Raw genomic sequence first — 26132 nt, forward strand, 5'->3', positions numbered from 1 at the left:
GTGGCTCAGGGGGAACCCCCGCATATTACACACACATTTCGAGACACACCACAACCGTGCACATCAGTTAACTACTCCTTTAACTGCTCCTAGATCAGACAGAACCAATGAGAAGAAAACTTAGTTGTTCAACTGTTCGTGCTCTATGGCAAAAGTTTTATGTGCTTGCGTCCTCTATCCCTTGGTAGTAAATAACGGTGAGCCATCGTGAAGCATCTCGCCCAGCATATGATATCATTCAACCCATCTCTCTCACATGTGGGCGTTCAGCCACTCTTATTTCTCTCGTTCTGGCTCTCACGTGGACCCCCCTCGTCCTTCTTGATGAACGTACCATTACCGATAAGCATGTTGCCTGCCTACGTAATGTGTCCAGGATATATGTGAGGTAGAAGGGGAGGACAAAGGAAAGGTGTAGGGAGACGGGACGGACTCGAAAAACTACGACGAGACTCCAGCGCATAAAAGCGAATCATGAGAGGATGATAACCGGAGGTGGTATGGGAAGTTCAGGTATACCTCAAGGCTTATTATATATCAATGAGAATTTGGTTTGCTGTGTGGAAAACTCTAGAGAGCGAAATCAACAAGGACTTCATCTCATCTGAATTGGGAGGAAGGGGATTTCTCCTTCATGTTTCTGAACGATGCATAGTTCTCATCATGGTTTTGTCGTGTAATTTGGTCATGAAATCAGAAACAGTAGCTTAGGGCACGGTTAAGACTTATATCTGTCTGGAATCATAGGTAGCCGCTCGTTGTAAAGCATTGGACCGCTGAAGAAAGGGGGTTATCTGGTAGTCCACTCTAGCTGGAGGTGGACGGCAGCGTCTTCACGGCGCTGAGTCTCCATGCCCGCCTTCGCCTATTTGGGGGAGAGCAGCTGAACGAATTCCTCGTCTGGGAAGGAAGTACAATTAGCCTGAGTCGCTCCTGACAATACCACTGTGTTGGGATCGAAAGGGGTGGCAGCCAGGAAGCCACCCAAAAGCCGAAACAATTTGCAGGGGAGGGGATAAGGCACGAAAGCGTAAAACCACATACAATCTATTGTGCCATTTCGATCCTTGTCAGCCTCGCGGATCATCTCGTCGATTTCCTCATCGGTCAAGTTCTCGCCCAGAGACTTCATGACCTGGCGAAGCTCGTCGGCGGAGATTGTGCCACTCCCATCCTTGTCGAAGACGTTGAATGCGGCACGGGTTTCGTGAGCGAAATCCGTGGCTTTGACAGTCTGTGACATCATCTTGAGGAACTCATCGAAATCGATGCTGCCATTGGAGTCCACGTCGACTTCATTGATCTGAATAGCATATCTTCTCGTTAGCTACTCATCTTGACGATATGATTGAAAATGGCGTTTGTTTGGGGTGGAAGATGAAGACGTGCTCTACGGAATGCTTGGAGGCGGGCCAGTGGGCACAAGGGCACAGAAGGAGCTCGTTTTTTACCATGTCTTGTAACTCGGATTCGGATGGGTTCTGACCCAGTGACTTCATAATGTCACCAAGTTCGGTTGCAGTGATAGTACCTGATAAAGAAATGAGTCAGAAAGCCGTTCTCAACAATGGTAGCCACGTTTTCGGTTAGGATGAATTGACAGAATCAGAGACCCAAATCACCCAAGCCCCGCTTACAAGGCTGAGGCTGATAGCGACGGGCCGGGAGAGTGGTCGATGATTCAGAAGGCGGGGCTGAAAACCTCCTTGGGATCCAGGGTGTGCTTACCACTTCCATCTTTATCCTGAACAAAATCGTCAGTATCAGGCGGTTAAGACATTGCTATGGCAAGTTAGGTACTTACGAACAAGGCAAAGACGTCCTTGTAGGCCTGAGTCTCCTCCTCGGATAGCTTGACTGGAGTATCTGGAGTCTATAGAAAGACACGCGGTAAGCGTGCCAAGCGTTAGCCTGCTTTTGTCCCATCTCGGAAAGAGGGGGATGGAATTTCCAGGATGGCTGGACTAGAGAGACCACTGCAGAGGACTAGGATTCAATATACTGCAAGGAGGGGCCATACCATTGTGTTCTGAATCGGTTTGTTGGGAATAGGGCGAGATGAGGTATCAATCTTGTCGAGAGTGGGCGGCATATAGAAAGAAGTAATAAAAGGAAAGAAGAATCGGGCTGAGATATAGATGCTACGGAATCGAACCAGCAAGGCAAGCTTGTGCGTGTGCCACAGGGTATGGAGAAGGTGATCAGGGGTTGTGTGACTGGTTGAAGATTAGGTCAGGTCTTGTGTGGTCCTTCTGGTCTAGCTACCTAGTAGGCGGTGGTAATGCTCAGCTCTTTCTTGCTTGGGGCCTTGTGCTTTACAGCTGGCTAAGGATTATCGAAGGATGAGAGTCCTAGATTCTAAGGGCGAGAAGATACTAGGTAGGCCAGCGGTTCAGGGAGAGGCGTGTAAGACAGAAGACAGGCTGCAATTGGGGACTGCTGCCAGATTGTGGGTTGGGCTGAAAGGATCTGTAAGAAAAGAGGTGTCAAACGTGTCTCGAAAAGAAGCTTGTTTTTTTCGCTTGTTGGGTGTCAACAGGCATCCAGAGCAAGGCAGAATTGAACTTGACTCTCGTTAGGGTCCCTGGACTAATGCAAGCTTGGGGGACTCGTCACTCGAGAGTCGAGACTCGGACAGGGGAGAAGAGGGGAGAAGAGGGGAGAAGAGGGGAGGGGCCAAAGGGATGGGAACGGGCTTGAGTCAGCATTTCAGGAGTGACCACGTGTTACCACGTGATATCAGCCGCTGCTCTAACTAGGGGAGAGCAAATGCGCATGACATGTACCATTTTCGCAGCAATACTCCGCACTACTATGCCAGTACCCAACAAAGGCCAGGGCGCTACCGAGCAAGTCATATCAAATTCTCCACTGCACGCATCATGAGATAACCACAAAACTCACCCATAAACAAAAGCACTCCCCCCGGAGAAAACGAATAATTAATTTCCTTCATGTCATAGAATTCGAAAGACAGGGTGCGGTGCATGCATAGAAAGGCCAGCAAGCATATGCTCACATAATCTCTCAACTTTCCTTCTTTGGTTAAATACGACGAGTGCTCCCCATCAGAAGTTCGTGCTGCATCTTCCCAACTCCAACAAGACTTCTATCATATTGGTACTTTTTTACTCCTCGGCTAGGAATGCTTCACCAAGCCGTAATGTCCACGTCTGCAGCATCTCAAAAGGGCAAGCTCATCTGTAAGTGCTCGCTCCTCTCCTTTCCGTTTTATGCGAGGTAGTCAAGTCTGCCTCGCTAGTCCAGTGAAACATGGCCCCCAAATGCACTCTTCTCTGGTCGTCGTCATCATTGCCACCACCATCATGATATCAGAAGCGGAAGCGGGAAGAAGAAAAAAGGAGAGACGCTGATCCCAATTATGAACATTTGATATCCGCAATCCAAATTACCAAAAAAAGGACATACACTAACGCTGACTCCTCCCCCTTTTTTCCTCTCCGGGGGAGGGGAAGAGGGAGGAATCAATGCACAGTCGCACCAGGAGATAACAGCACCACCAATACAGACTCAACGGATCTCCAGCAGCAGCAACACTCATCAGGACCACAACAAGCAGCGCAATTCTCGCTCGCCCGCCTCCACCGCTCTTCCCTGTCCCCTTCCCCATTCACACAATTCCACACGTGGTTCCGCTCCCCACAGCTCGCCAACTCCGTCCCGGAAACGGTGACGCTCTCGACCGCGTCTCTGCCCTCGGGCCGGGTGTCCTCGCGGATCGTGTACCTGAAAGAGCTCGACACGCGCGGCTTCGTCATCTACAGCAACTTCGGCACGTCGCGGAAAGCGGCGGACATCGCGACCAACCCATTCGCGAGCCTGTGTTTCTGGTGGAAGCCGTGCGAGCGGCAGGTACGTGTAGAGGGGCGGGTCGAGCGGCTGACGCAGGAGGAGAGCCAGGTTTATTTCGACACACGCGCGAGAGGGAGTCGAGAGGGGGCCTGGGCGAGCCAGCAGACTAGTGTGCTGGTTCCGCAACGAGGGAAAGGGAAAGGTAAGGCCGGAGACAGCGGAGACGTCGATGATGTCGATGAGGAGGACGACGGCCGCGCGGATCTAGAATCTCGCGTCGCGGACGCCAAGGCCCGCTTTGACGGCCAGGGCCGAATCCCAGTTCCGCCTTTCTGGGGCGGCTTGCGCATCATTCCGGAGACCGTGGAGTTCTGGCAGGGGCGGGAGAGCAGGTTGCATGATCGATTTCTGTACACGAGAATCACAGTGACAGGGGAGGATGCTAATGATGGAGATGGGGCTAGTGCTTGGAAGATCGAAAGGCTTAGTCCATGATATATTTATATGCATATAGTCTCACAGCTCGACGACTCATGAACACAGGACCACGCATGTGAGAAGCAAAAGAAACAACTACTCCGTACTATACTACATAGCACCTGGCCGGTTAAAATTCAGGGCCGCGATGACCCAAAAAATGCATCGAGAAACAGATATAAAGACAAATGCTACGATAACAAAAATACGATCAAGAATCTTGATGGGTGTTTCAACATATAGAAGTTGAATTCTTCTTCCACCTCGTGACATTGGCGCTGGCTCTTGCCAGTCACAACGGCCCAGTCCACTATATTTAATCAGGGACTATCCGGCATATGCACACCTAGATATAGCCACAATATCTAAGTCATCTATGAAAAAATTGAGTAGAGTGTATCTTTATGTTCTGTTAGTACATGCACAGTTGCACCTTTTGGTCAAAACGCCTTTGTCAAGGAACCCTTTTCGACTGGCGCCATTCCCAAGGACCGGCCTGATCCAATATGTCATCGCACTTCGCAACCGCCAATATTTTCGTCCCGGGCACAACGCAATTCCTCATAATGACAGCGCCAAAGAAAATCCAATAAACGCCATGGCCGTTTCGAGCCAACAGGCTTGTCGCTCGTGAGTTCTGGGTATCATCATCAATAAACAAAAGAAAAAGCATCGAGGCAAGCGCTGAAACACCACACTCGGATGCTGAATTAATTTTTGGGGACCTCCAATTTTAAGCTGTGATGCCACCCACAAGGGCGAGCACTTTCTCAGTAACAGCACCGGGATATCCTTTGTGCAGCATTTCGTGCACAATTAAATTGGCACTTGGCCGGTCCTCTGCAGCTAGGAAGGCCCTGGTCATTGCCTCGTACGTGCTTGGTTCACGTTTGGCCGAACCAAGTGTGTCGTAGATTGCCTTTGCTTTGAACACATCTCCTTCACCTGCCCAACCATGAATGAGAGTGTTCGCAATATATGGCGTCATCGAGATGCCACGTCGTTGCATGTCAGCAACAACCTCGGTAGTATTGGTTACCTCGTGGTTAGCAACCATTGCCTCGAGGAGATTCTGGTACAAGGTATCAGTTGGACGAATCATGGCTCCATTGACAACAGACTCGAAAACGGCACGAGCAGCAGGCATGTCATGCATAACACAGCCCTTGGCATGGATCAAGGAGCCATAGTGAACTGCTTCAGGCTGAACACCAGCTTGCTTCATTTCTGAGAGGAGAGCTTCGGCTGCTTCGAGGTTGACAGGTTCGAGCGAGGCGTAAGCTTCAATCAGTAGTTTGTATGTGTGTGATGTTGGTTTGATGTTCTTGGACTTCATGCGTTCATAATACTCCAAGACCTTGCTTCGATCGCGCTTAGTATTCAAGAAGTACTGAATAATAGAGTTGTAGGGGGCTGGTCGAGGTCGATAATTGGGTGCTGCCTCCATCTCGTCGAACATATCCACGGCGAAGCGTTCTTCACTGGTTCGGCAGAGAGCATTAACGAGGGTACCATAGGTAACAGAGGACGGACGAATGCCGCGACCTTCCATGTCTCCGAAATATCGCAGACAATCGTCGATGCGGCGGGCCTTGCCAAGCTTGCCAATGACTGCGTTGTACAAAAACACACTGGGTGTAACTCCCTCAGCCAAGGCACGTTGAAAGATCTTGACAGCTTCAGTAGCCTCATCAAAGGTTCCTTCGAGTGTAGTGATATAAATACCGAACGTGTTAGCTGATGGTGCGGCTCCCATTTCGAGGAGATCTTGGTGGAATTTATTCGCCTGGCCACGTTCACCAACGGTGAGGCAAGCAGCAATCATCGAATCAAAGATGGAAATCCAACCAGCTCTGACGGCAGGAATTTGCAACGCCATAGGTACATCAGAATGGGCCATGCTGAGAATCTCTTGGGCAAGATTGGCTTGCTTAGCCTTTCCAGCACCAGTGATGAGTTTAGCATAAGCCGAGTAATGAAGATGCCTACCAGCACGACGAACATTTCTCAAACGGCTTAATGCATCGCTGAGATGGTTCTCAATGCGTCCGCTAGTGCTTTCAACAAGATCTGAAATGGCCTTTGATGCACGGTAATCGGTTGTATGAGCATAGGGATCATACGAATCAACAGGAGCAATGTTTTCGACGGTAACTGATTGAGGTGTCAATGGTGAATGAGGCTGAGCATTGATAGGGGCTGGAAGACTGGGATGCAATAGTTCTTGCCAGCGTTGAGCGAGATCTGGTCGTGATGAAGTCACCTTGGAGATACATTCGCTGACGACATGAACCGTTGACGGATCCATAAGAATGCCGCGGTTGAGAACAGTCTCCAACAAGTGAGAGAATCGAGCGGGATGGGCGATGTCCGTAGAATTGTCGGACATAAACATCTCCGCCTGAACGTGAAGGGCTAAGGCAATATCTTGAGCACTGAGTTGATGAACACACTCAGGACCAAGGCTAGCGATAGCATGTTGAGCGACGGGTGATACTAGACCACCATTCTCGATCATTGCTCTCAACATCGAGACACTGGTTGATGCCGAAACCACAGCCTGTTGCTTGGATAGAGCATCGCCAAAGAGAACAATAGTTTCATCGATTTCCGCTATGGCGAGTTGACGACTGGCTTCAGAGGAGCTCGATGCACGGATTCGTTGAAACATATCCCGAGCTTCTGTGATACCCTCTTCGATCGAGCCACTGCGAACCAGTGACAATGCGTACATTGCGGCAAAGTCAGTAGTGGGAGTCAAGAGAAGGCCTCGTGCGTTGTTCCAGATGGTTTTGGCCTTGGTCACGTCACCAGCACGTATGTGCATGGCTGCAATGGCCATGACAGGTTCTGCTTTGATGTTGTCGGAGGCGATAGCCTCGAAGGCGACTAAGGCATCTGTCTCATGATTGGCGTCGGCAGCGGAAACGCAGACCATTGACAGGGCTTGGTCACGGGCAACAGGCTGAAGAGCAAAGTCGTTAATGCTGGAAATGGCGGTTGAGAAAGCCTTGTTCTCAACATGGTGCTGAACAAGACCATTCAAGATAAAAGTTGTTGTCAATTGCTCCGAGAGATCATGCTCGTTGGCAGATTCGTTGAATGAGTGCAAGATTCTTTCGTAAAAGCGTAGTCCAGTCTCGGCCAGCCCAGTGTTGTAGTAAGCCTTGATAAGAGCAGTATAGACCTGCATATCAAGTGGATCATTTGCAGAGCGGCTGATGGCACGATCACGATACTCCTCGTATAGACTCTGGGCTGCGTGGATATCCTGCTTGGATGCTTGGGCGTCAATGACGACAGTGTAAAGGCGAGCATCCAGGGGAATTCCGTAAGACCTCATGTCAGCGAGCAGGACGTTCATGTGATCGACAAAGCCACTTTGCGCAGATATCTTGACAAGAGCATTATAAAGCGAGGCTGATGGCCGGAAATCTTGCAGTGTAGCTCGAGCAATATTGTACAGCTTTGTGGCAAAGGTGAGGGAGGTGTCGGCAGCATACAGCTGCTGCTGGCTGGTAGCCGAAGGCAGGACCAGTGCACCATCGGTCCCGTACCGGGCAGCACTTCGACCAAGAGCCTTTTGAACTTGATGTACTTCAAGGCTTCTTGCAGCCAAGAAACGGAGGAGAATAATGTATGTTGTGGCATTGAGTTCGACAGCACGTCTGGTCATGTCACCATAGACCTCAAGGGCCTTTGGCCATGGCTGATAAGCATTGGTCAAATTGATGGCTGACAACAATATGTGGTTGTACGCGTCAATGCTGGGGACTTGACCGTCTTTGATGATGGCTTCGAAGACGGCGGGGATTTCTGCGTATCGCTGTTGCTGTCCTAGTTGAACAATATGTTCAGAGAGAATGGACTCATCCGAAGCGAGAGATGTGACATCTGTTGGTGGTGTCGTCTGCTCTTGAGAATATGCCGACGAGTCAAGATCAGTGGCGGTTGACTCTTGGAGAGCTGGGGTCGGGGCTCTTGTGCTGGCGACGGGAGTACCTAGCTCGGTTTCTCGAGAGGTGATATCGTCGACCTGGTGCGATGCATTTACATCGTGAATCTCCTTTGCGATTGCCTCGTCGACATTGCCCAGAGCCTCGGCTTCCGCCAAGGGGTGATCTGGATATTCGACTTGAGGTACAAGTCGGTCACTACCCTCGCGTGAAACTGGAAGGCGGGCAGTGGATCGGAGAGCATCGAGGGGTCTAGAGGAATCAAGACGTACACCGGTCTTTGCAGAGTTGACTCTCTCCTGATGTTTCCATCCTATCCTCCGGGCAGACTCATGTTCTTTCCAATCTGTGTCATCCCCCGTTTGTTGTGCATGTTGCCACGCGGCATAGTATTGAGCTAAACCAGCATCATTTCCACCTGCTTGTGAACCATGACCAGCCTTTGCTCCAGCGTTCGACCCGGCCGGACCAGAAAAGGTTTGTTGTAATTGGGCGGTCTTTGAGAATTTGGCAACGGGGTAATTCTGAAATTGACCTAGGGACTGTCCAGCAGCGACGAAAGAAGGGGCGTAAGTATGGGCGATTCCCTTTGCAAAACTAACTCTGGCGAGGTGTGCGAAGGGCTTGAAAGGCATTTAGTGAATACAAAGGTCTCTTCAGCAGGAAGAGTAGCGGGTTGAACGGAATTATGAAGGCAGAAAATGCAGGTTCATTGACGACTCGAAAGCCGACAACGAACGCGCAGATTTGAAAAGGGCGGAATGTTGAGGGAGGTGGAAGTATCGATGTCGACACCCTAGAGTGGAGTGTCAATGGAAGTAGGTCGCGTGTCAATGGTGAAGTGGGAGAGAAACGAATGGTGGGAGAGATGTGTGATAGAAATATCGGGGGGTGGTGGTGGTGGTGGTGGTGGTGGTGTTGGAAATCCCAAATCGTACTCGTAAATGTCGTGCCTGGCGGGAGAGCTCTGAACTTCTGAGTCGTGAGTCGTGCCTGTGAGTGGTGACGAATGGCCAGGCTGGCGGAGCTGGAACAATCCCGACGAGCTCGAATTCACAAGATCAGGCGGACTCAAGCCAGATGGAGTTAGCGAGAGGAAAGGATAGGAAGAGAGTGGAAGTCGAGGAGAAGCATGAACCAGTCATTTGCCAGGTGGAAATGGAAACAGATTGAATTCTTCGGGAAGTTGAGGGAATTTGCTGGTGGAGATTCCGTGGGCTTTTCGACACCCCATGCCTTGCGGCCCCTGTCCTGTCCTGCCATGCCTGACCCTTTTCGTAATTGGGCCGGGGAGGGTTGAGCAGTTCCAGCATCGCCGGGTGTGGCTCCTCTTCGTTAAAGACTCAGGGACTCAGGCCCCGAGCAGCCCCCCAAGGACCCCTTCCAATGCCATTAGGCCCTCATCCTAGGCGTCATCCATGCAACATCCCCGGGCACTCAGCATCCACAGACTAAGCTGGAAGTAGCAAGAAGGACGGATGTGGAGGGCAGGATAGCGCAGGACAGGCCTGGCACTGGCAGGACTCACCCATCAGTAGCATCACTACCGGCGGCGGCTCGCTATGACTGCTCTTTTCTCGGAGCTTGGAGCTCGACTCGTCCGCCACCCGGCCATCCGGAATGGACTTAACCAAGCCTGCATCGGCCGAGCACTTACGAGATCTCGCTCTTAAGGCTGAGAAATCTCGGTGGCACGTGGCCTCATCTTTATGATTTGAATGTGGCGTTGGCATTATTCGAATATTCCATGACATAAGGACACGGTAGGAAACACGAGCGAGTAGAGGATGACATCGAAAACCGAACACGCTTGGTTCAGAGGAGCCTACCAACGACAAAGGACCTCGTTTGTTCTCTCCGCTTTTTGGTACCCTGACCATTATCCGTGCCTAGGTAGGTTCTGAGCCCTTTCGGCAGATGTCAAGCAGATACATGCGATCAGGACTCCGTCAGGCTCTTTGCTCTTCATCACTGGTTCTTCCACGTCCTCCATTCTCCTCTTGTCCACATCTGTCTTAAGCATAGTCTTCCCTTTACGCGGTTCGTGCTGCACGCATGTCTTGCCATCATGGCGCCTCCAACAAGCCCCTCAGGCGACAATCTCATGAAGCGCGCTGGCCTAATCCGACGCATCAAGTTGTTTTTTCAAGCATGGATCGTGAAGATCAGCCTTGCGTCAATGTTCAAGATCATGCGCATCACCGGCGCAACCAAGCTCAAACCCACGCTCCCTGAGTATACAAAGCGCTATCCTGTGCGTCCGATGCTCGAGCATAGGGTCTTTCTTCCCCCAGATCATGTTCAGAAGCAACGGCAGGGAGAAAAGTTGCCGCTGCTGATATCAATTCACGGTGGAGTATGTTACTTCCTTTGCTTTTCTCAGGGCCATCTCCTCCCCTCGCCAATAACATATAAGATATACCCCATTGCGAAAGCACCCACCAAGCAAAGCCTTGCTCACACCCTCCTCCGCCATTTCTAGGGCTTCATGGTCTGTGACCCGCAAGTCGACGACACGATCAACCGGCACTTCGCCAGCCGGCACGGCTTGCTCGTCATCAGCATTAACTACCGCCTCGCGCCGCGCAACCCCTTCCCGGACAGCGTGCACGACGTCGCTGAGTCCATCCGCGCCATCCTAGCCTCCCCACCGCACCCCTACGACGCCTCCCGCGTCTCCATCATGGGCTTCTCCGCTGGCGGCAACCTGACCCTGTCCGTGGCACAACTGCCCGATATTAAAGAAAAAGTCCAATCATTGGTCGCCTTCTACCCCGTGGTCGACTTCTCCGGGAAATACAAGGGCAAGTACAAAACAACCAAGGACGGGAAACCCGATATGCTGAAGAATGTCGCCCCGATTTTCAACTGGGCTTATATCCCGCCAGGTCAGGATAAGACGGATCCGCTGCTGAGTCCGATTTATGCGGCAAACAGGGAGAAGCTGCCGCAGAGGGTGTTCTTTATTGCCGCCGAGTATGATTACCTGGAGCATGAGGCGAATGCGATGGCGAAGATGCTCGCGGGTGTGGAGACCAGCAATGAGGAGTTGGGCGTAGAGTGGGAGAGGAACGGTGTCAACTGGCGTACTGTCCCGAATGTCATCCACAGCTGGACGCATATCGAGTTGAAAGGCGACGAGGAGGTGCAGAGGCTGAAGGGCCTCGATGCCTTGTATCAGGACGTGGCTGATTGGCTTCTGACGTAATGAAAAATCGAATGTCTCTTTTCTCTCTCCCCAACTAGGTTCTTGACGTCCATAATTGATAGCAAATGAAGACCGGCTTGTGCCTTTTGTTCCACTTCTACTTTGATACTGGACTCTAAACTCCTGCTTGCGGCAGGTACTAGGAAGTCAAGCACGACTCCCCAAACTTCGAACAGAAGAGACTGCAAGGATGAAGCCAATACAAGATGAGCAAAAACAACAACATTAAGATTTACACCCGCTATCACTTCTGCCCAATGCGCTTCTTCTGCCGAACCCGTATGTATATGTGTGTGTATACTCTCTGCATGGACAATCCCCAGTTTTCAAGCTGCCAACTCGCTGCATGAGGCATTCGCGCTTGTCCTCATGTCCTTGCTCATCCATGCCTTATGGCTTCCGACCAAGCACCACCAAAAGAGGTACATTGGCTCGATTCAAAATTCATACCAACTTCGACGCGGTGCCCATTCCATCACGCAACCCAAAAACGCCTTGCTATGCTAAAACGAAGCGAACCCAATTGGTCTTTTTCTGCCAATTGGATAATGGACCTTGTGCCCACATGTCTGTGTAGACCGAAGACTTGCACTCTCCATCACCAGGACCTCTCACTTGCGTCCTCATGAAAATTACCAGATCCACTTTGTGGTCCTCCGATAACACGGTATATCATGCGTTCGACCGGCGCACACCCTTGTGAGGGATGGTTGAACGTAAAGCGGAAGACTGATTGCACAACCACACGGACAGTAGAGAGAGATAGAGAAGGAACTCAATGTCCAGTTATGATTTTTGATGCGTGCAGGGAATGGACTCGATCAAGGAGGTTAACCTGGAATCCTTTAACAGGCACACCCTTCCTCGGCGGGTTTTTGATTGTTTATCGACACGTCGATCACTATGGGTTTTGGGCCGAGTTAGCTTCATTGATCTCACCCAGTGCTAGCAGATGAGGAAATCTGGGCCTGGAGTGCGACTCACTTTGCGGATTGGGTTGATTTTCGCCTTCGGCATCCATGCCGGGCAAGGCCTGGGCTATCCTCCTGAATAGGGCCTTGACATTATGACCGACCTTTGCACTGGTCTCCATGAAGATGGCGTTGGAGCGTTTGGCCTCCTCTTCACCTTGTTGGGTAGTGACCTCTCTCTTACTGTCACCAAGATCGGTCTTATTTCCAACAAGCACGACAATCACGTCATTGCCGCGTTCACCGCGCACATCATCAATCCATTTCCGCGTCTGCTCGAAAGTCTTCTTGGACGAAATGTCATAAACGACGACGGCGACGGACGAATCCCGGATATACGAGGGAATCAGCGAGCGGAAACGCTCCTGGCCTGCTGTGTCCCACAGCTGCAGCCGTACCGTGCGGTCCTCGAGGTACATAGTTTTGGATAGGAAGTCGATGCCAATGGTCGCTTGATATGTGGTATCGAAGGAGTCGTACATAAACCGGGTTATTAATGATGTTTTACCCACTGTACAATCATCACATATGAGTATAGATTCTCTTCTGCCCGCGGTGAAGGGAGACATGTCATCATACCACTCTGTTCACCGAGAAAGACAAGTCTGTAGTTACATCGCCCGTCAGCCTGCGGACTTTGTATGGTGTGGAACTGGAACTGGAACTGCGTACTTGAACTTCTTCATTGGGTTCGAGTACGACCCTACTGCCGGTGACGCCATGATTTCGGAATTTTACTCCAAGAATGCTGTCCGCAAGGACAAAAAGGAGTCGATTCGAAAGTGAGATGGATCTGTCAAGAACAAAAGACAGATGATTCGTCGCACGCAAGATCTGTTGGGCGAAGGTTGAATAGGGAAGAAAGAGGGGGCGGAGGTTATCGTAAGGTCATGACAAGAACAAAGACTGTGTAGGTGATATTATTGTTTGCTACCTTCTCAGATAACGCGGACTCAATTAATAGTCAGGATCAGGAGGTAAACAGGAGAGTAAATCTCCCGAAATCGTTGTTCGGGGCAGGCACCAAATTTCCCACGTCTGATTGAGTGATGATGTCGGGTCACGGGTGTGGAGTTTCATTTCTGGAGTTTGAATTGCATCCGCATTCGCAGTGACCTGACTGCCTGACCCTTTCCTGTCCTTGGTCGGGAAATGCTGGGCCCGGGTAAGGCGACCGCCTAGAAAGTCTCGACAGGGATGCCTAGGAACGACAGAAATAACTGTGCAGTCTGACAATATCACCCTGCTGCTTATCTGGCGTTTGATTGGACGGTTGGTTTTCGTCAGACATCCGTCATTCAAGAACGTGCTTCGAGTCAAGCACCTCCGCAAAGCATTTCTCTGTAAATCACCACACCCACCACCTACCGCAATCGAGTACATCGGCCATGAACCTGGGGTAACAATGCGCCCAACACTGTCGCTACTGAAGCGATCCGTCTGGAAAGGTATGGCAGCCCGAAAACACACCCATGCTACAACCAACAGATCTTTTCATTCAAACACCCAAACCCGACGACCGCAGTCTGATATCAACCTTTTCCATTCACATACAAAACCAATATATACTCACATCCATCTTCCTAGGCCCGAACCTCGTGCCCTTCGACCTCTCCGGGCCCAAAACCCACGCCATAAAGACCCAGGCCCGCGCGGCAGCAATCACGCCGTATATGGTCGGCTACAAGTTCTTAGTCCACAACGGAAAGACGTACAACGACGTCTACGTGACCGAGGAGATGGTGGGAAGGAAATTGGGCGAGTTCTCACCGTGAGTTGATTCTTTTCCCCCATCCGCCATCTGGGGGCGGTTCCCTGGGCCTTTGTCACCTCGGCCTTTTACTGTGACGGTTCGACTGATGTTGGCGAGCTTGCAGAACGAGGAAACGATTTACATATAAGTTGAGCAAGAACAAATAGAGAGCAACAAGAGAGGGTTTGCCGATCGGTGAAGGCTTGTACGACACAAGATAATATTAGAGTTTCCATGAGGCATGTAAGGGTAAATGAGCTTTTGCTTGGGCGAGCACATTCCTCGCACGCTGGCTGGCCGGCTCTCCAGGACTTGCTTGCACACTGCTCTTTGATAAAAGGAATTCGGACAGCGCTCTCGCTGAGGAAGCTGAAAAAGCCGCAGGGCGAAGTAGAGCAAGGATGGAGACATAACTGTTCTGAAAATATGGATGGGATTACTTTCATCCATTTTCGCAAGCCCAGTCGGTTAAGGATTGGAATTTTTACACCTCCTGAAAATGACCGCCTGAGAATCTATGCAACCATCATGGTTTATCTCTGGTCGTAACCACGAGCCTGTGACCACTGCCCTCCGACGCCGTCGCTATGCACATGCATGTCAAAGTCCAACGCGATGATTCCCCTCAGTCCTCAGCCTAGGGTCCATCATACTTCGTGTATCGCCGTGAAGAAAAACGGCAGCATCAACCCTGCTCTTATCTGTAGAACTCTCCCCTCTTGATATTAATCCCATACTCCTGCACCGCCATGCCCAGGTCCTCCATAGTCAAGACCGTGCGTCCCTGCCCACTCCCGCCCTGGCCGCCACCACCGAACCCAGTCCTCTGCACACCCAACTGCGCCGCCTGCTGTACCTTGCCTGCGCCACCAGCACCGCTTGCGCCCACGCCTGCCGCCCCTCCAGGTCCACCAGCACCTATGCCGCCCGCACCGAGGGGGTTATTGGCCGATGCGGAATTCGACGACCGGATCCGACTGTACTGGTACGCGTCGGCGGCGATATCGGCCACGAACTTCTGCGTCGCAAGCGCGAGGAGTCGTGCCAGTGGGAGCGGTGTCGTGTTCGTGCTTGCGCCCGTTGGGTCGGCGGCCGAGGGCGGTGGGAGCCCGGATAGGGTCAGGTAGTGTGCTGTTACGGCGTCGGGGATCTAGAGAGGCAATCTTGTCAGCACGGCGGAATTCCTTTGTCCTCTGGATCTCGAAAGACGTTCTTCAACGGTACTTAGCGGGATTCAAGAAAACATACAATTGGCGCATAATCATCCATCTTGCTCAGGAACTCGCGCAGCGTCACGTCCTTGCGATTTCCATGTAGCAGGCCAGTGCCCGTTACGCCCCCCGTGCCTCCTGTCGTCGTCGCCGTTGCCGCGCCCGCCGCTGCAGGCTGGGCTTCAGGCTGTGTGAACTCAATGTCGAGTGCCGCTGATAAGAACTCATTGTTCTGCGCATTGTTACTCCCGCTGCCGCCAGCGGCTCCTGTGGTGGCGGCGTCGGTGGCGGTCGCTGTTGCAGTGTCTTGCGTGTCTTCCATTTCTGCGTCAACGTCGACGTCCATCTCCTTAGGCGGAGCGGTGCTGTCATTTGTTTCGGTTGCCATTATGCTTATTGTAGGAGTGGTGGGACTGAAGAGGATAGTGCCCTCCGGGTGGTGGCTGTATTCGAATGCGGTTCGCACAAAAGTTAGTGCCGTTTGAATGGAGCAGGACAGCGCAGAACAGAAAACCGATCGGTGAGGGTGAGGTGACAGCGACCGTATCAACCTTCACTTAGAGCACTCTGCAGGATGATAGACAGTCCTACGGAGTACAGTATATGGTATGGACCATCCCCCTGATAATTACTGATGGTGGCTGGCTCACTACGAAGTTCTGATCCGCCCAATCGGAAGACTCAAAACTCGTCCGAGGCTTGATCAGGATGACTCTACCCTTTGGAGCGCTTGGGGAATACAATTAAGAAATGACTGAGTGTCCTATCTACCTAGGTAGGTATTTACGGGCTGTGGCCACTGACCTTTAGGTATTGGTTTCATATGTCTGTCATACAAAGTTATAATACATTAGGCACGTCTGAACTAAGGTGGATCGCAAATGGTTGATGCGACCTTGCATTATGTCTGACTTATCGTGAATATCAGTAGCCTCAATGCATCGCCACACACCGCCTGATCCCTCTGTAAAAATTTTAAACTGGGAATACAACTCTGAGGCTTTGATACATATCTATGTCACCTTGACACATCTGTTAGGAAAAGGGGCTTATGTTAGCTGTAGACTGAAGGTTCATCATGATTTGCAGGTGCTAGAACCACAGTTCCAGGTACTTCTAGTCTTCTTTGTCGCCATCACGGCCAAGTAGAGCCCAGAGACTGAGATGCTTGTGCAGCTGCTCTCGCTATCATGGCTTCCACCTGTTTGCAAATTTTCGAATTAGTGTAGTTCGACGAGAAGGGAATCCAGATCTCCAGTCTTGACTCTAGATGGTCAAAGCAACAAGTGGTAGTCTTGGGAGAGACACTTACATCATCCATGCTGGGTTCAAATGGTTTTTTGATGTCTGCTGCTGGTGTTGGCTCCTCAAAATCATCGACAGCTGGTGATTGACGTCCTGAGCGAGACCCGCTGGATCCCGTCGCCAGCGCTTCTTGCTCGATTTCGTCGAGTGCCATAAACCCTTGTCCGTTCTCTTGTTCTTTTGATTCCTGCTTGTTCGGATGGCCAGGAGCTCGTGTTTTCAAGTCACCAGTAACATACTTAAGATAGTATGGCACTTCGATGCCGCTTTTGAGGAAGAAAAGCTTGAGATTCCGAGCTTTGTCCTTCAATTGAACTTGATTGCGATCTTTCAGGGCCTCATTGATGGTTCCTCCTGGTCCGTACATGGCCAGTATTTGACTCCAATGTGGACCCTTGACACGGTCAAGGCCGGCCATCAAAGTGTTTTCTTCTTCAGTCGTCCACGGGCGTCTTTGGCTAGGGCTAGTCCCTTTTCGTGCTGCAAGCGCCTTTGTCGTTGCAGCCAGTCGGGCTCGCTCATACAGAACTGAAGTTGGCGCAGTCTGTGATACATGGGGTATCTCACTCGGAATACTGGATGGGTTCTCTCCAAGGGATCGTGCTGAAGCTCTCTCCATGGCGGGATCATAGTGCTGATATTCTTTGCTCATGTTTGGGGCAGCATGATTCGTCCCTTGATTAGAGGGTGGTGTTGATGTTGTCGCAGGCAGCTGTTCTGCAAAAGAGACTCCCCCAGCTCCCTGCATGGCTATTTCCGCAGCTCTAGCTGCCTGTGCAACGAAATCATCATCCTGGAATGGCAGTCCAGAAGCGGGTAACGTCGTCGATGCCGTAGCTGGGGAAGCAAATGACTCACGTGAGCCTGGGGGAAAAGATGTACCATGAATTGAAAATTGGCCTTCCATCTGTCCTTGAGGCGGTATAGGAACCCCCTCGCTCCTGGGTGGAGCCGTAGTTCCATCAGCGTTGCCGAGAGGATTCTCAATATTCTTAAAAAGATATGAAGAGACCTCACGACTAAAATCTTCCCATTTATACTTCTCTGGCAGCTGATTTAGAGTGTTGTTCTGTATGTGAGTCTGAAGAATTTCGCGGCGAGACGAAAGCCGATTAAGGAAGTCTTGCTCACTCAGAGCCAAAGTGCTCACTCCCGGTCTTCTTGACAGTATGCTCTTATCTATGTCTGGACCAAATAAGTCCGACATAACTACAGCAGGCGGTGCTGCGCCAGTCCGCCAAGCAGTAATAAATCCTTGTGTCTTTAGTTCAAGATACATGGAGCCTTGGGGCTTCAACAATTTGCCTCCCTCGGGCACAAATACCGAAAGAAAACTCCGATCCATGTCCCGCAGGCCAATCTCTCCTGTAAATACGCTTGACACAAAGATAGCTTGATTCGCCTTTCGAAGAGTATCAATCTGTGTTTTCTCTTCAAGACCAGTATCTTTTGCGGACAAAAAATGTGCCCCAGTATTATAGAATCTTCGCGTATACTCAAATTGCGATCGCAATGCTGCATATTCTCGCGAACTTGGGGAGTCTGGAGCCCTGGCAAGTCCTAGCGCATCGGCCGGCGTTAACCGTGCCAGGAAAGCCAATACATGATAGGCGGCAGTATCGAGGGCCGGTAGATGTTCCAGTCGAACAGCGACAGCGGGGTTCTGAGGCTGAATTTGAGCTGTCGCAACACTGGGAGTATGGCTTTGTTGCTTCACTGCCGGGTCTTCAATTTTTGAAACCTCGCCCTTTTGAGTGGTGGGAGCGTCGCGAGTGGCCTGTGAAAGGGTGGCATCGCCGCTCTTGTCCTCATCATTGACAGGAGATAGTCGTCTCCGCTTTGGACTTCGAGGGTTGCCGTCCGACAGACTGGAGTAGGGTATCGTGGAGGCGGTAGTTGGTGACTGACCTGTTGCACTTGGTAAATCATTGGTTTGACAGATCGAGGAAATGACGGCATGGGTCTGTACCTTGACTACCGTCGTCCAGCGCCGCTCCATTGCTGCCCTCAGCAGCCTCTGTTCCAGGCGAAATCACCGACATCGTTGACAAGCGCACTTTTTGAAGAAAGTTGATGGGTGCCAGTGACTTGAGGATATTGTCACGTGGTAATCATGCTGCGGGAAATAAAATTAGAGTCTGACGAACCTGTCCTGCATGCCTGACCTTGGTTGACTGCAAAGTGCCAGTATGTGGGATATGGCGGGGTAGTGGCCTGTCTTTTTGTCAGGACGAACCAATACAGTAATACACGATGCTACGGGCAGTCTCGCGCATTGTACCCGTAAGGTCTCGAATTGGGCTGGCTAGCAAAGCAGACCATGGAACCGTAAAAACTACTGATCATCGCGGATGTATCAACGACCATATTTGTTAATTGCTACTGAGTACCTGGGGAACTGTATGAATTGTTATGATTATCATCACCCACGGTGTACGGAGTAATCCGCCTCCTTCCATGAAATCAATAACGAGAAAAGACGCCTTGGGCAGCTCCTTGGATTAAACTAGGAGATCTCGCTTCATCCTCCGTACTGTCCTTAGTAATGTTCCAACCCTCGGTCTGCGATATCCCAGCCCCCTTCATTTTGCCTTCCGAATCCTAACGATACGGGCCTGACGTGACGTGATTGCAACATGGTTTCTCCTTCTTTGGCTCGGACCAACGATGTGCAGTGGGCAATGGCGTCAGTTAGCACGAGGTTCCAACCTGTGTATTCAGCTTTGAACCAAGGCAATCAGTCAACCTTGCGGCCCTTGAAGAGATACATTTCTGTGCTTCCTGAGTCAAATTGATGGTGTTTCGGCTCGTTACTAAGGACAAGGTCAGTAGCGATTAATTACTGGTTGGATCACGGCGATCCAGTCCACTTCAAGTTCTGAACGTTTTCCATGCCAAGTACGGAGCACACGCTTTCTGCCCCTACTAAGATATCAGCTGTTGCATGAATCCGTTTATCAGGTACCATTCACTTTACATGCCATAGCGCAGAAGCTAACGGCGGCACCCATGGGGCTATCATCCTCATCGTGCATCCAAGGCTACAAACCTTCAAGTTGCATGGCCTATTGTAGCGAATTGAAGTGCATTCCAAGCTGCAACCCCACTTCACTTTGTCTGCTATCGAAGCTGTCCCCCGGTTATCCTTCCCACCTTCCCGCTTACCAGTATACTCGTCCACAATGATCATGGGACACTCCTCTCGATGTAGTAAGCTTGCTAGTTATCGAGAAAGCTCGCATGAGCTCTTAGAGCTTGCCCAGCTTCTTCCTCTGGTCGGCCTGGCTGAGCTCATAATGCAAGCTGCACCCCGCCATGGTTATCTATCCTCTTCTCTTCAATTCATACGCTCGAATCCGAGTGTTGACTGAATTGACCATAAATTAATTCTGCCAACCTTGCTGTTTGTAATAATGGATACTGGTCATTACTTGCGTGTGCTTCCGGCATTCCTCGTTGCCTTGTCGTCTGCCGTAGTGGCTCAGTCAGGTCTCAAACAGGAGGTCCTAAGCACATTCATATATACCAACTATGGAGATCGAACGCCTTTCGTATTCTCATCGCCAGCCACTCTGACACCACTTGGTGCTCACCAACTATTTGAGGCGGGCGCCAAAGTCCGCCAACGCTATGTGACTCCAATTGAAGGAGATGCCGACGTCACGACCATTGCGGGCATCTCACCATTTCAGCTCCAGTCCGAACAACTCACTGTTCTAGCCGGTCAGGAGCAATATATTACAGGCTCTGCTCAGGCCTTTCTTCAAGGCCTCTACCCTCCATTGGAGACATTTTCCAATTACACTTACATAGCCGGCGAAAGTACAATTGAGAATGGCACGAACTTGGTGGCTCCCTTAGATGGTTACCAATATCCAGCTATCCTCACAATGACCAGCAACGACATGAACTCGATTTGGCTTGACGGCAGCCACAACTGCCCAACTTGGAGGGCGTCTGTCAATGACTACTATCAGACCGATGCTTTTGAAAACTTACGAAACAGCACACAGTCGTTCTACGCAAGCCTTCAGTCAGATTTCCTTGATGGATACTTCTCAACTCCATCTGCCGGGTATCTTGATGCTTACTACATCTACGACTACCTCAGATATGCTAGTGTCCACAACACCACTGTGGCGAGGCTACTTGAGCCAGAAGATCTGACGAAGGCCAGGATCCTTGCTGCCGATTTGGTCTTTGCCCAGAATGCAGATATTGCAGTGTCGGGGCCAGTCGAGGGTGACCAAATTAGAGCTATCGCGGGCAGGACATTGGCGACTCGAATTTTACAAGCATTCTACACAAGCATAAACACTGAAGGAAATTCAGCAAAGATGACACTGCTGTTTGGTGACTTCCAACCCATGGTCGCTTTTGCTGCACTAGCAGGTTTAACCTCACCTCAAAATGCTGCCTTCTATAGTCTTCCCGAGCCAGGAGCGAGCTTTGTCTTCGAACTATCCTCGATGCAAGCCGAAGCCGACAGGACATATCCCGAGAATGACGAGATCTTTGTGAGATTCTTTTATCAAAATGGCACAGGCACTGATTCACAACTTGTCGAATATCCTCTCTTCGGGCTGAGTCCAAGCCAGACTATGATTCCCTTGACAGATTTTGTCACAAACCTACAACAGTTCATGATGTTGAACGTTGAGGACTGGTGCACGACGTGTAATTCGTTCTCAGTTTTCTGCCCAGCATTCGTGAACGACGACGGAGCCCTCTGTCCAACGACCCAATCTTCTGGCGGAAACAATAGAGGACTATCCCCTGCCGTTGCTGGTGTGATCGGTGCCGTGGTCACTCTAGCTGTCGCGGCACTAGTATTTGGCGCGGTGGCACTCTTTGGTGGTGTTCGCGTCCACCGAGTGCAGACAAAACGCCGGTCAGAACTCGGAGGGTTTAAAGGGTCAGAAAGACTAGCAAGCGATCAAGATCTGACCATCCCCAAGGGAAGTGCGGGAGCGGTGGTGATAGCAAGCCCAGACCCGGTCCAGACCCGCGGTCATGAACGTGTAGGCAGCTGGGAATTGAAGGATCAAGCAAAGGCAAAGGAGATAGAAAGGGGAATGTTCGATATCAATTCCACTCGTCCAAGACGCCCATCCTACGAAGACGACGACATGCCAATCAACCCATTCACCTCTCCAACCGACCCCAAGCACCACGTCTGAGTCTCTCCGACTAAACACTATACCTGGAGTGGAGGCGTTACATTACCACTTGGAATATGAGACATGAATCAACGGATGAATATATCTGGAAACACGCTATGATGAGGATGGGGGATGAAATATTACTCAAGGTTATACCCAGAATACTGCCAGGATGCTTGCATGTGATGTGATCCCCCAGATGTGAATGGATATTTACTTTCTGCCAGTCCCGACTCCCAAGCCATTCACTATAGGTGCCTTGCCACACACTGCCTTCAAGTCACTGACTGTTTACCTTCTTAAATTGCTTCTGAATGTTCGTGTACGCAACACTCAGCTTCTCCTTCAAGTGTAAGCTCTCTATCGACCTTCTTGGATAGCCTTCGTTGCCGAGTCCAACAGGTGCTCTTGCCTATTGAGACTCTATCGCTCCGGTAAGTTGAGATGTGCCCCTCCTGCTTCCTCTTCCCGCGCTCTTTCATTTCTGACGATCATCGCCCTGTGGTCACCTTTCAAGTCTGTCCTTGTACACCACTTCCACTCTTTGCTCGCTCGCTGCAAAGTCCTCACTGGTGGGATCCTCTGCGGTCCAGAGGTTGCCTTTTTGGTTCTGTTCTTTCTTTGGCTACACAATCTCATCTCAAGCGGTGCTCAAAGCACCAAATATCATCAGTATGGCTAAACAAACCACAGGCTCCCTGCCTAGCCGGCCGCGCAGGTACACTTTGACTCGCTTACTTGAGCTCGCTCCGCGAGTAGAGGAAGCCAACTTCGACCTCTCCAAGTTCACATACGACGCAGCTAGAGGTGAGAGTCTCCCAAGTCGAAACCTCTTCACGCACTGATTCCAGGTAGCTGGTGTTGTACCTCCATTAGGTGCTTGCGTTATGTCCATGCGTCGAACAGTCAGTGACCAGCCTCGAAACTGGTCTCAAGAGTCAAGTGAATCGCAAGAAGAAATGGTCGTGTATGCTGGCAATCGTACCCTGCAGCCTGCAAGACAACCCTCTGGTCCACCAAGTGAGACTCGAGCTCAGCAAGATAAGGGTTTCGCTCGGTTTCTTGAAAAACATTCATCACCTACACATCAACGTGTCACCGCTGGTGGCCGTATTGTTCCAATGGAGCAACGCCCACGACCTCCAGTATTTTCCCTCCCAGCTGCCTCAACTGGTGCACCCGATCTTGGCAAGGACTTTCCAAAGGAACTTCACAGTCCGCTGATCCGTGCCTCAGCCCAGAAGGAGGGCAATAGCCGTATCAGTCCTGAACAAGGCATGAAGGTGGCCAAGGAAGTTCTTCCTCAGGTCTCGGCCCATTCAGAGGCGACAGACAACTATGGTTTGGGAGCTGGTCTTGACACTGCTTTCACCTTTCCACCTGTCCCACTTGGGGCCAATCCTGGTTCTGCACAGTCTGCTACTTTCCCAGTGGTGCACCCCAGTCCTTTGTTCTCGGGTGTTTCGTTTGATCCATACGGGGCTCACAGTCCTCAGATCTTTCCAATGAATGCAACTTTGTTCGGCCAAGGCGTTGGTGCCTACAGTGGACCATTGGGTGCTCAGTATCATCCAACGCTGTACCCTTACGGAGATCTGTATGGCGTGCCAGGCACATCGCCCATGTTAACTGGTGAAGCTTATTCGACTTACTGCCAGCACATGATCCTCACAGTGAAATCGGCCTTTGAAGAACTTGAAAATCAACTCAGGTCAATTGATCGCTGTCGTGCAATGATCAATCATGACGCCAACCTTTCACAACAGCGCATGGCGGTTGCCAAACAACGTTCAGATATGAAGGATGAAATCAAGTACTGGGAGAACAAACTCGCTTTCGCCCTAAACAACCCAACCCCTACTCCTTACCAGGCAATTCACCACGGTACCACATTGAACGTTCAAGCTGAAAGTTATGTTCCTCTGAACTCAGCACCAGCTACTGCAGCTTTGCCCTTGTCTGGCGGAGTTGCGATTGATTCTACAGCAAATAGCTTTGAATCAAACACTGTTGCATATTCCACCACAACCAGAGCTCCACGCCGTGCCATTCCCATCGTGGCTCCACAAAAGCCATCGCCACCAGCTGAAGAAACGATCTTAGGTGCTGTTGGAAATGTGCACTCAAGCCCTGCTAGTGATGTCGCAGTTGATGAGTGGGGCGTCCGCATTGGTCGTCCTCCTCCGCACATCGAGCAGCAACAGAAAGAGATGCTAGCAGTCATAGTATGTGCAGGCAGCGAGTCACCAGATGAAGCAGTCGAATCAGTCATCGCAGCTGTTTCCCAGACTAGTTCCAAGTCATCAAGCTTCAACCACCAAGCAGTTGCAACTATCCCTGACACCATTATCGAGGGGGATTCAGAAAATACAGAGTGGTTGCCAGTGAACCCAGGAGATGCACCAGCAACAGTTGAAGCATATTACGAGCTCCAGCTCGACGCAATGAGGCTCCCACAAGGAGTTGTCAGCCTGGTTAAACTCCCGGATGGTACGATCACCCAAGTTCCAGGTCGTGGGTTGCAGCGACCGCCTTCATCCAACATGGACGACTTTGAAAGACGCTACTGGACATCCAAACCAACCATGACCAAAGAAATGGCCGATCAATTTATCGATGTGCGTCGCTCCTCTGACGGAAAGCCTCTGAGTCAACTTTCCTCCAGCTTGATTAGCTTGAGCACCGAAGGGTTTGTCGTCTGCCAATCCTCCTGGAGAGTACCATGACTAATTCATGCCGTGAACTTAGTGTTGTTAAACCGGAAAATACGAGGGGTAGTAAGTCAAGCCAGGGCTCTCACTCATCACCTCAGAATGTCGCAAGTTTTGAACAGAATGAGCGTGACTTCACAAAGTAGGCCACAGAAGAATTGCCAATACTTCCAATTCTTGTGCTGACAACAACGTTGTAGGAGCAAAGCCTTCATTCAGGCAGGTCACAAGCTTGCTGACGTTCCACCAGTCACATCCCACGGTGGCATGTGCTCTCTGAACCAGCCCTTAGCCTCCGGCTCCAATATCTGGACTCAAGGTGACAATAAGTCGAATTGGCCTAGCCAGGACCGACTCATGAAAGATTGGGAATGTGGTCAGGATGCCAATCTCAATAAGGGCTACTCATCAGTCTCTGTGCAGAATGTCCATGCGATGGGTCATCTTCCACATATGCTAGATGGGACCACCGATAGCCAAAAGTTCTCTGCTAAATCGCTGCTGTCGGCCGCCGGGAAAGTTCGCAGTCCAACGTTGATTCATCGACCAAGCCCAACAGGAGGTGCGTGGTTTGTTGGGCCCCAATCGTGTCAAGTGCGATGCCATGGCAGTGAAGGCGATAGCGCATTTCGAAGTGATGCGTACAGAGTGCAGGGAATGTGAGATTTGGATTCTGGATAATGAACCCAAAATTCGAATGCAGATTGGAGTGCAGTTTTACGGGAGATACCTTGTCTTCTCCTCCGGAGTGTATGGTTGGTACGAACAAGTCGGTCAACCTGGAGACATGAATTACTATGGTTGGCTTTTATGTCTTTCAGAATATTGGAACAACGGGAAGTGAATGCCACGATGGCATGTTGGGATGGACACGAGCAAACAACAGGGCTTAATGCTTAGTCGGGTAACGTATGTCAGTCAGGACGGATTGATGAATACCAAGAACAACAGGTGTCAGAAGCATACAAGACGTATTCGGTCAAAAGACCAACATGTTACATGACACGCTAGGGAAACAAAAGCAGACCAGAAATTGTATCAGCAAGATAATATGTAATGTCAGCAAGCTGATTGTGCAATACAGCTAGCCAATACGGGCAGGCATTCAATCAAGCATTGGTTGGAGTGGATAGTGTGTCCCAACTGCCAACGAGAGTATAAAGGAGGTACCTCCATGGGTAAACAAGAAGAGTAGCGGCCCGTAGAGCGACGCGTAGTGTCGAGAGAAGTGGGACGGCAGAATGCTGATGTTGCAGGAAAAGTGCCTGTAAGTTGAACAACCTGCTGAGAAATCAACCGGATATCGGGCCTTGTGGGTGTGGGTTGGCAAGCATTGAGGAGTGCGATGACGATTATAGGCGAAATCTAACAGGATGACACAATGTACAAATGCAGATGAAGGCGAATCATTCTGGTCTGGCCTAAATGCTTCCAGCTAACTACGAGTAGAGGAAGAAGAGGTTTATCCTCTAATATATGAAGCATTGCCATCTAAATAGTAAAGTCCGTGGCCATCAGAGGTGACGACATTTAACTAATACCACCATGTCCTGCGTACAATGGGG

At 50.7% G+C, this 26132-nt stretch overlaps 10 protein-coding genes across 10 annotated transcripts; 5 read left to right on the forward strand and 5 right to left on the reverse strand.

Moving 5' to 3' along the window:
- Positions 1 to 865: 865 nt before the first annotated feature.
- A1O9_10936 (calmodulin) lies at positions 866 to 1499 on the reverse strand (the record flags this gene model as incomplete). Its single annotated transcript, XM_013400164.1, has 2 exons — positions 866 to 1303; positions 1452 to 1499. 2 exons carry the CDS (start codon positions 1497 to 1499, stop codon positions 866 to 868), a joined length of 486 nt encoding a protein of 161 aa, XP_013255618.1.
- A 2074-nt stretch (positions 1500 to 3573) lies between these two features.
- On the forward strand, positions 3574 to 4308 carry A1O9_10937 (pyridoxamine 5'-phosphate oxidase; the record flags this gene model as incomplete). Its single annotated transcript, XM_013400165.1, has 1 exon — positions 3574 to 4308. A coding segment is annotated over one exon (735 nt), but the record flags the coding sequence as incomplete, so codon positions are not given.
- A 715-nt stretch (positions 4309 to 5023) lies between these two features.
- A1O9_10938 (uncharacterized protein) lies at positions 5024 to 8881 on the reverse strand (the record flags this gene model as incomplete). Its single annotated transcript, XM_013400166.1, has 1 exon — positions 5024 to 8881. One exon carries the CDS (start codon positions 8879 to 8881, stop codon positions 5024 to 5026), a length of 3858 nt encoding a protein of 1285 aa, XP_013255620.1.
- A 1433-nt stretch (positions 8882 to 10314) lies between these two features.
- Positions 10315 to 11454, forward strand: A1O9_10939 (uncharacterized protein; the record flags this gene model as incomplete). Its single annotated transcript, XM_013400167.1, has 2 exons — positions 10315 to 10602; positions 10729 to 11454. The coding sequence occupies 2 exons, from the start codon at positions 10315 to 10317 to the stop codon at positions 11452 to 11454; spliced, it is 1014 nt and encodes a 337-aa protein (XP_013255621.1).
- An 845-nt stretch (positions 11455 to 12299) lies between these two features.
- On the reverse strand, positions 12300 to 12907 carry A1O9_10940 (Ras-like protein Rab-6A; the record flags this gene model as incomplete). Its single annotated transcript, XM_013400168.1, has 2 exons — positions 12300 to 12355; positions 12439 to 12907. The coding sequence occupies 2 exons, from the start codon at positions 12905 to 12907 to the stop codon at positions 12300 to 12302; spliced, it is 525 nt and encodes a 174-aa protein (XP_013255622.1).
- Positions 12908 to 13897: 990 nt separating this feature from the next.
- Positions 13898 to 14200, forward strand: A1O9_10941 (uncharacterized protein; the record flags this gene model as incomplete). Its single annotated transcript, XM_013400169.1, has 1 exon — positions 13898 to 14200. One exon carries the CDS (start codon positions 13898 to 13900, stop codon positions 14198 to 14200), a length of 303 nt encoding a protein of 100 aa, XP_013255623.1.
- Positions 14201 to 14875: 675 nt separating this feature from the next.
- Positions 14876 to 15777, reverse strand: A1O9_10942 (uncharacterized protein; the record flags this gene model as incomplete). The annotated part of the gene is made up of 2 exons (XM_013400170.1): positions 14876 to 15328; positions 15427 to 15777. 2 exons carry the CDS (start codon positions 15775 to 15777, stop codon positions 14876 to 14878), a joined length of 804 nt encoding a protein of 267 aa, XP_013255624.1.
- Positions 15778 to 16524: 747 nt separating this feature from the next.
- A1O9_10943 (uncharacterized protein) lies at positions 16525 to 18693 on the reverse strand (the record flags this gene model as incomplete). The annotated part of the gene is made up of 1 exon (XM_013400171.1): positions 16525 to 18693. The coding sequence occupies one exon, from the start codon at positions 18691 to 18693 to the stop codon at positions 16525 to 16527; it is 2169 nt and encodes a 722-aa protein (XP_013255625.1).
- Positions 18694 to 20107: 1414 nt separating this feature from the next.
- A1O9_10944 (uncharacterized protein) lies at positions 20108 to 21874 on the forward strand (the record flags this gene model as incomplete). The annotated part of the gene is made up of 1 exon (XM_013400172.1): positions 20108 to 21874. One exon carries the CDS (start codon positions 20108 to 20110, stop codon positions 21872 to 21874), a length of 1767 nt encoding a protein of 588 aa, XP_013255626.1.
- An 869-nt stretch (positions 21875 to 22743) lies between these two features.
- Positions 22744 to 25098, forward strand: A1O9_10945 (uncharacterized protein; the record flags this gene model as incomplete). Its single annotated transcript, XM_013400173.1, has 3 exons — positions 22744 to 24549; positions 24573 to 24696; positions 24791 to 25098. Coding segments are annotated over 3 exons (2238 nt in total), but the record flags the coding sequence as incomplete, so codon positions are not given.
- Between the last annotated feature and the right edge of the window lie 1034 nt (positions 25099 to 26132).

This window comes from Exophiala aquamarina (genome assembly GCF_000709125.1).
Source record: "Exophiala aquamarina CBS 119918 chromosome Unknown aczIA-supercont1.15, whole genome shotgun sequence".
Lineage (NCBI taxonomy): Eukaryota > Fungi > Ascomycota > Eurotiomycetes > Chaetothyriales > Herpotrichiellaceae > Exophiala > Exophiala aquamarina.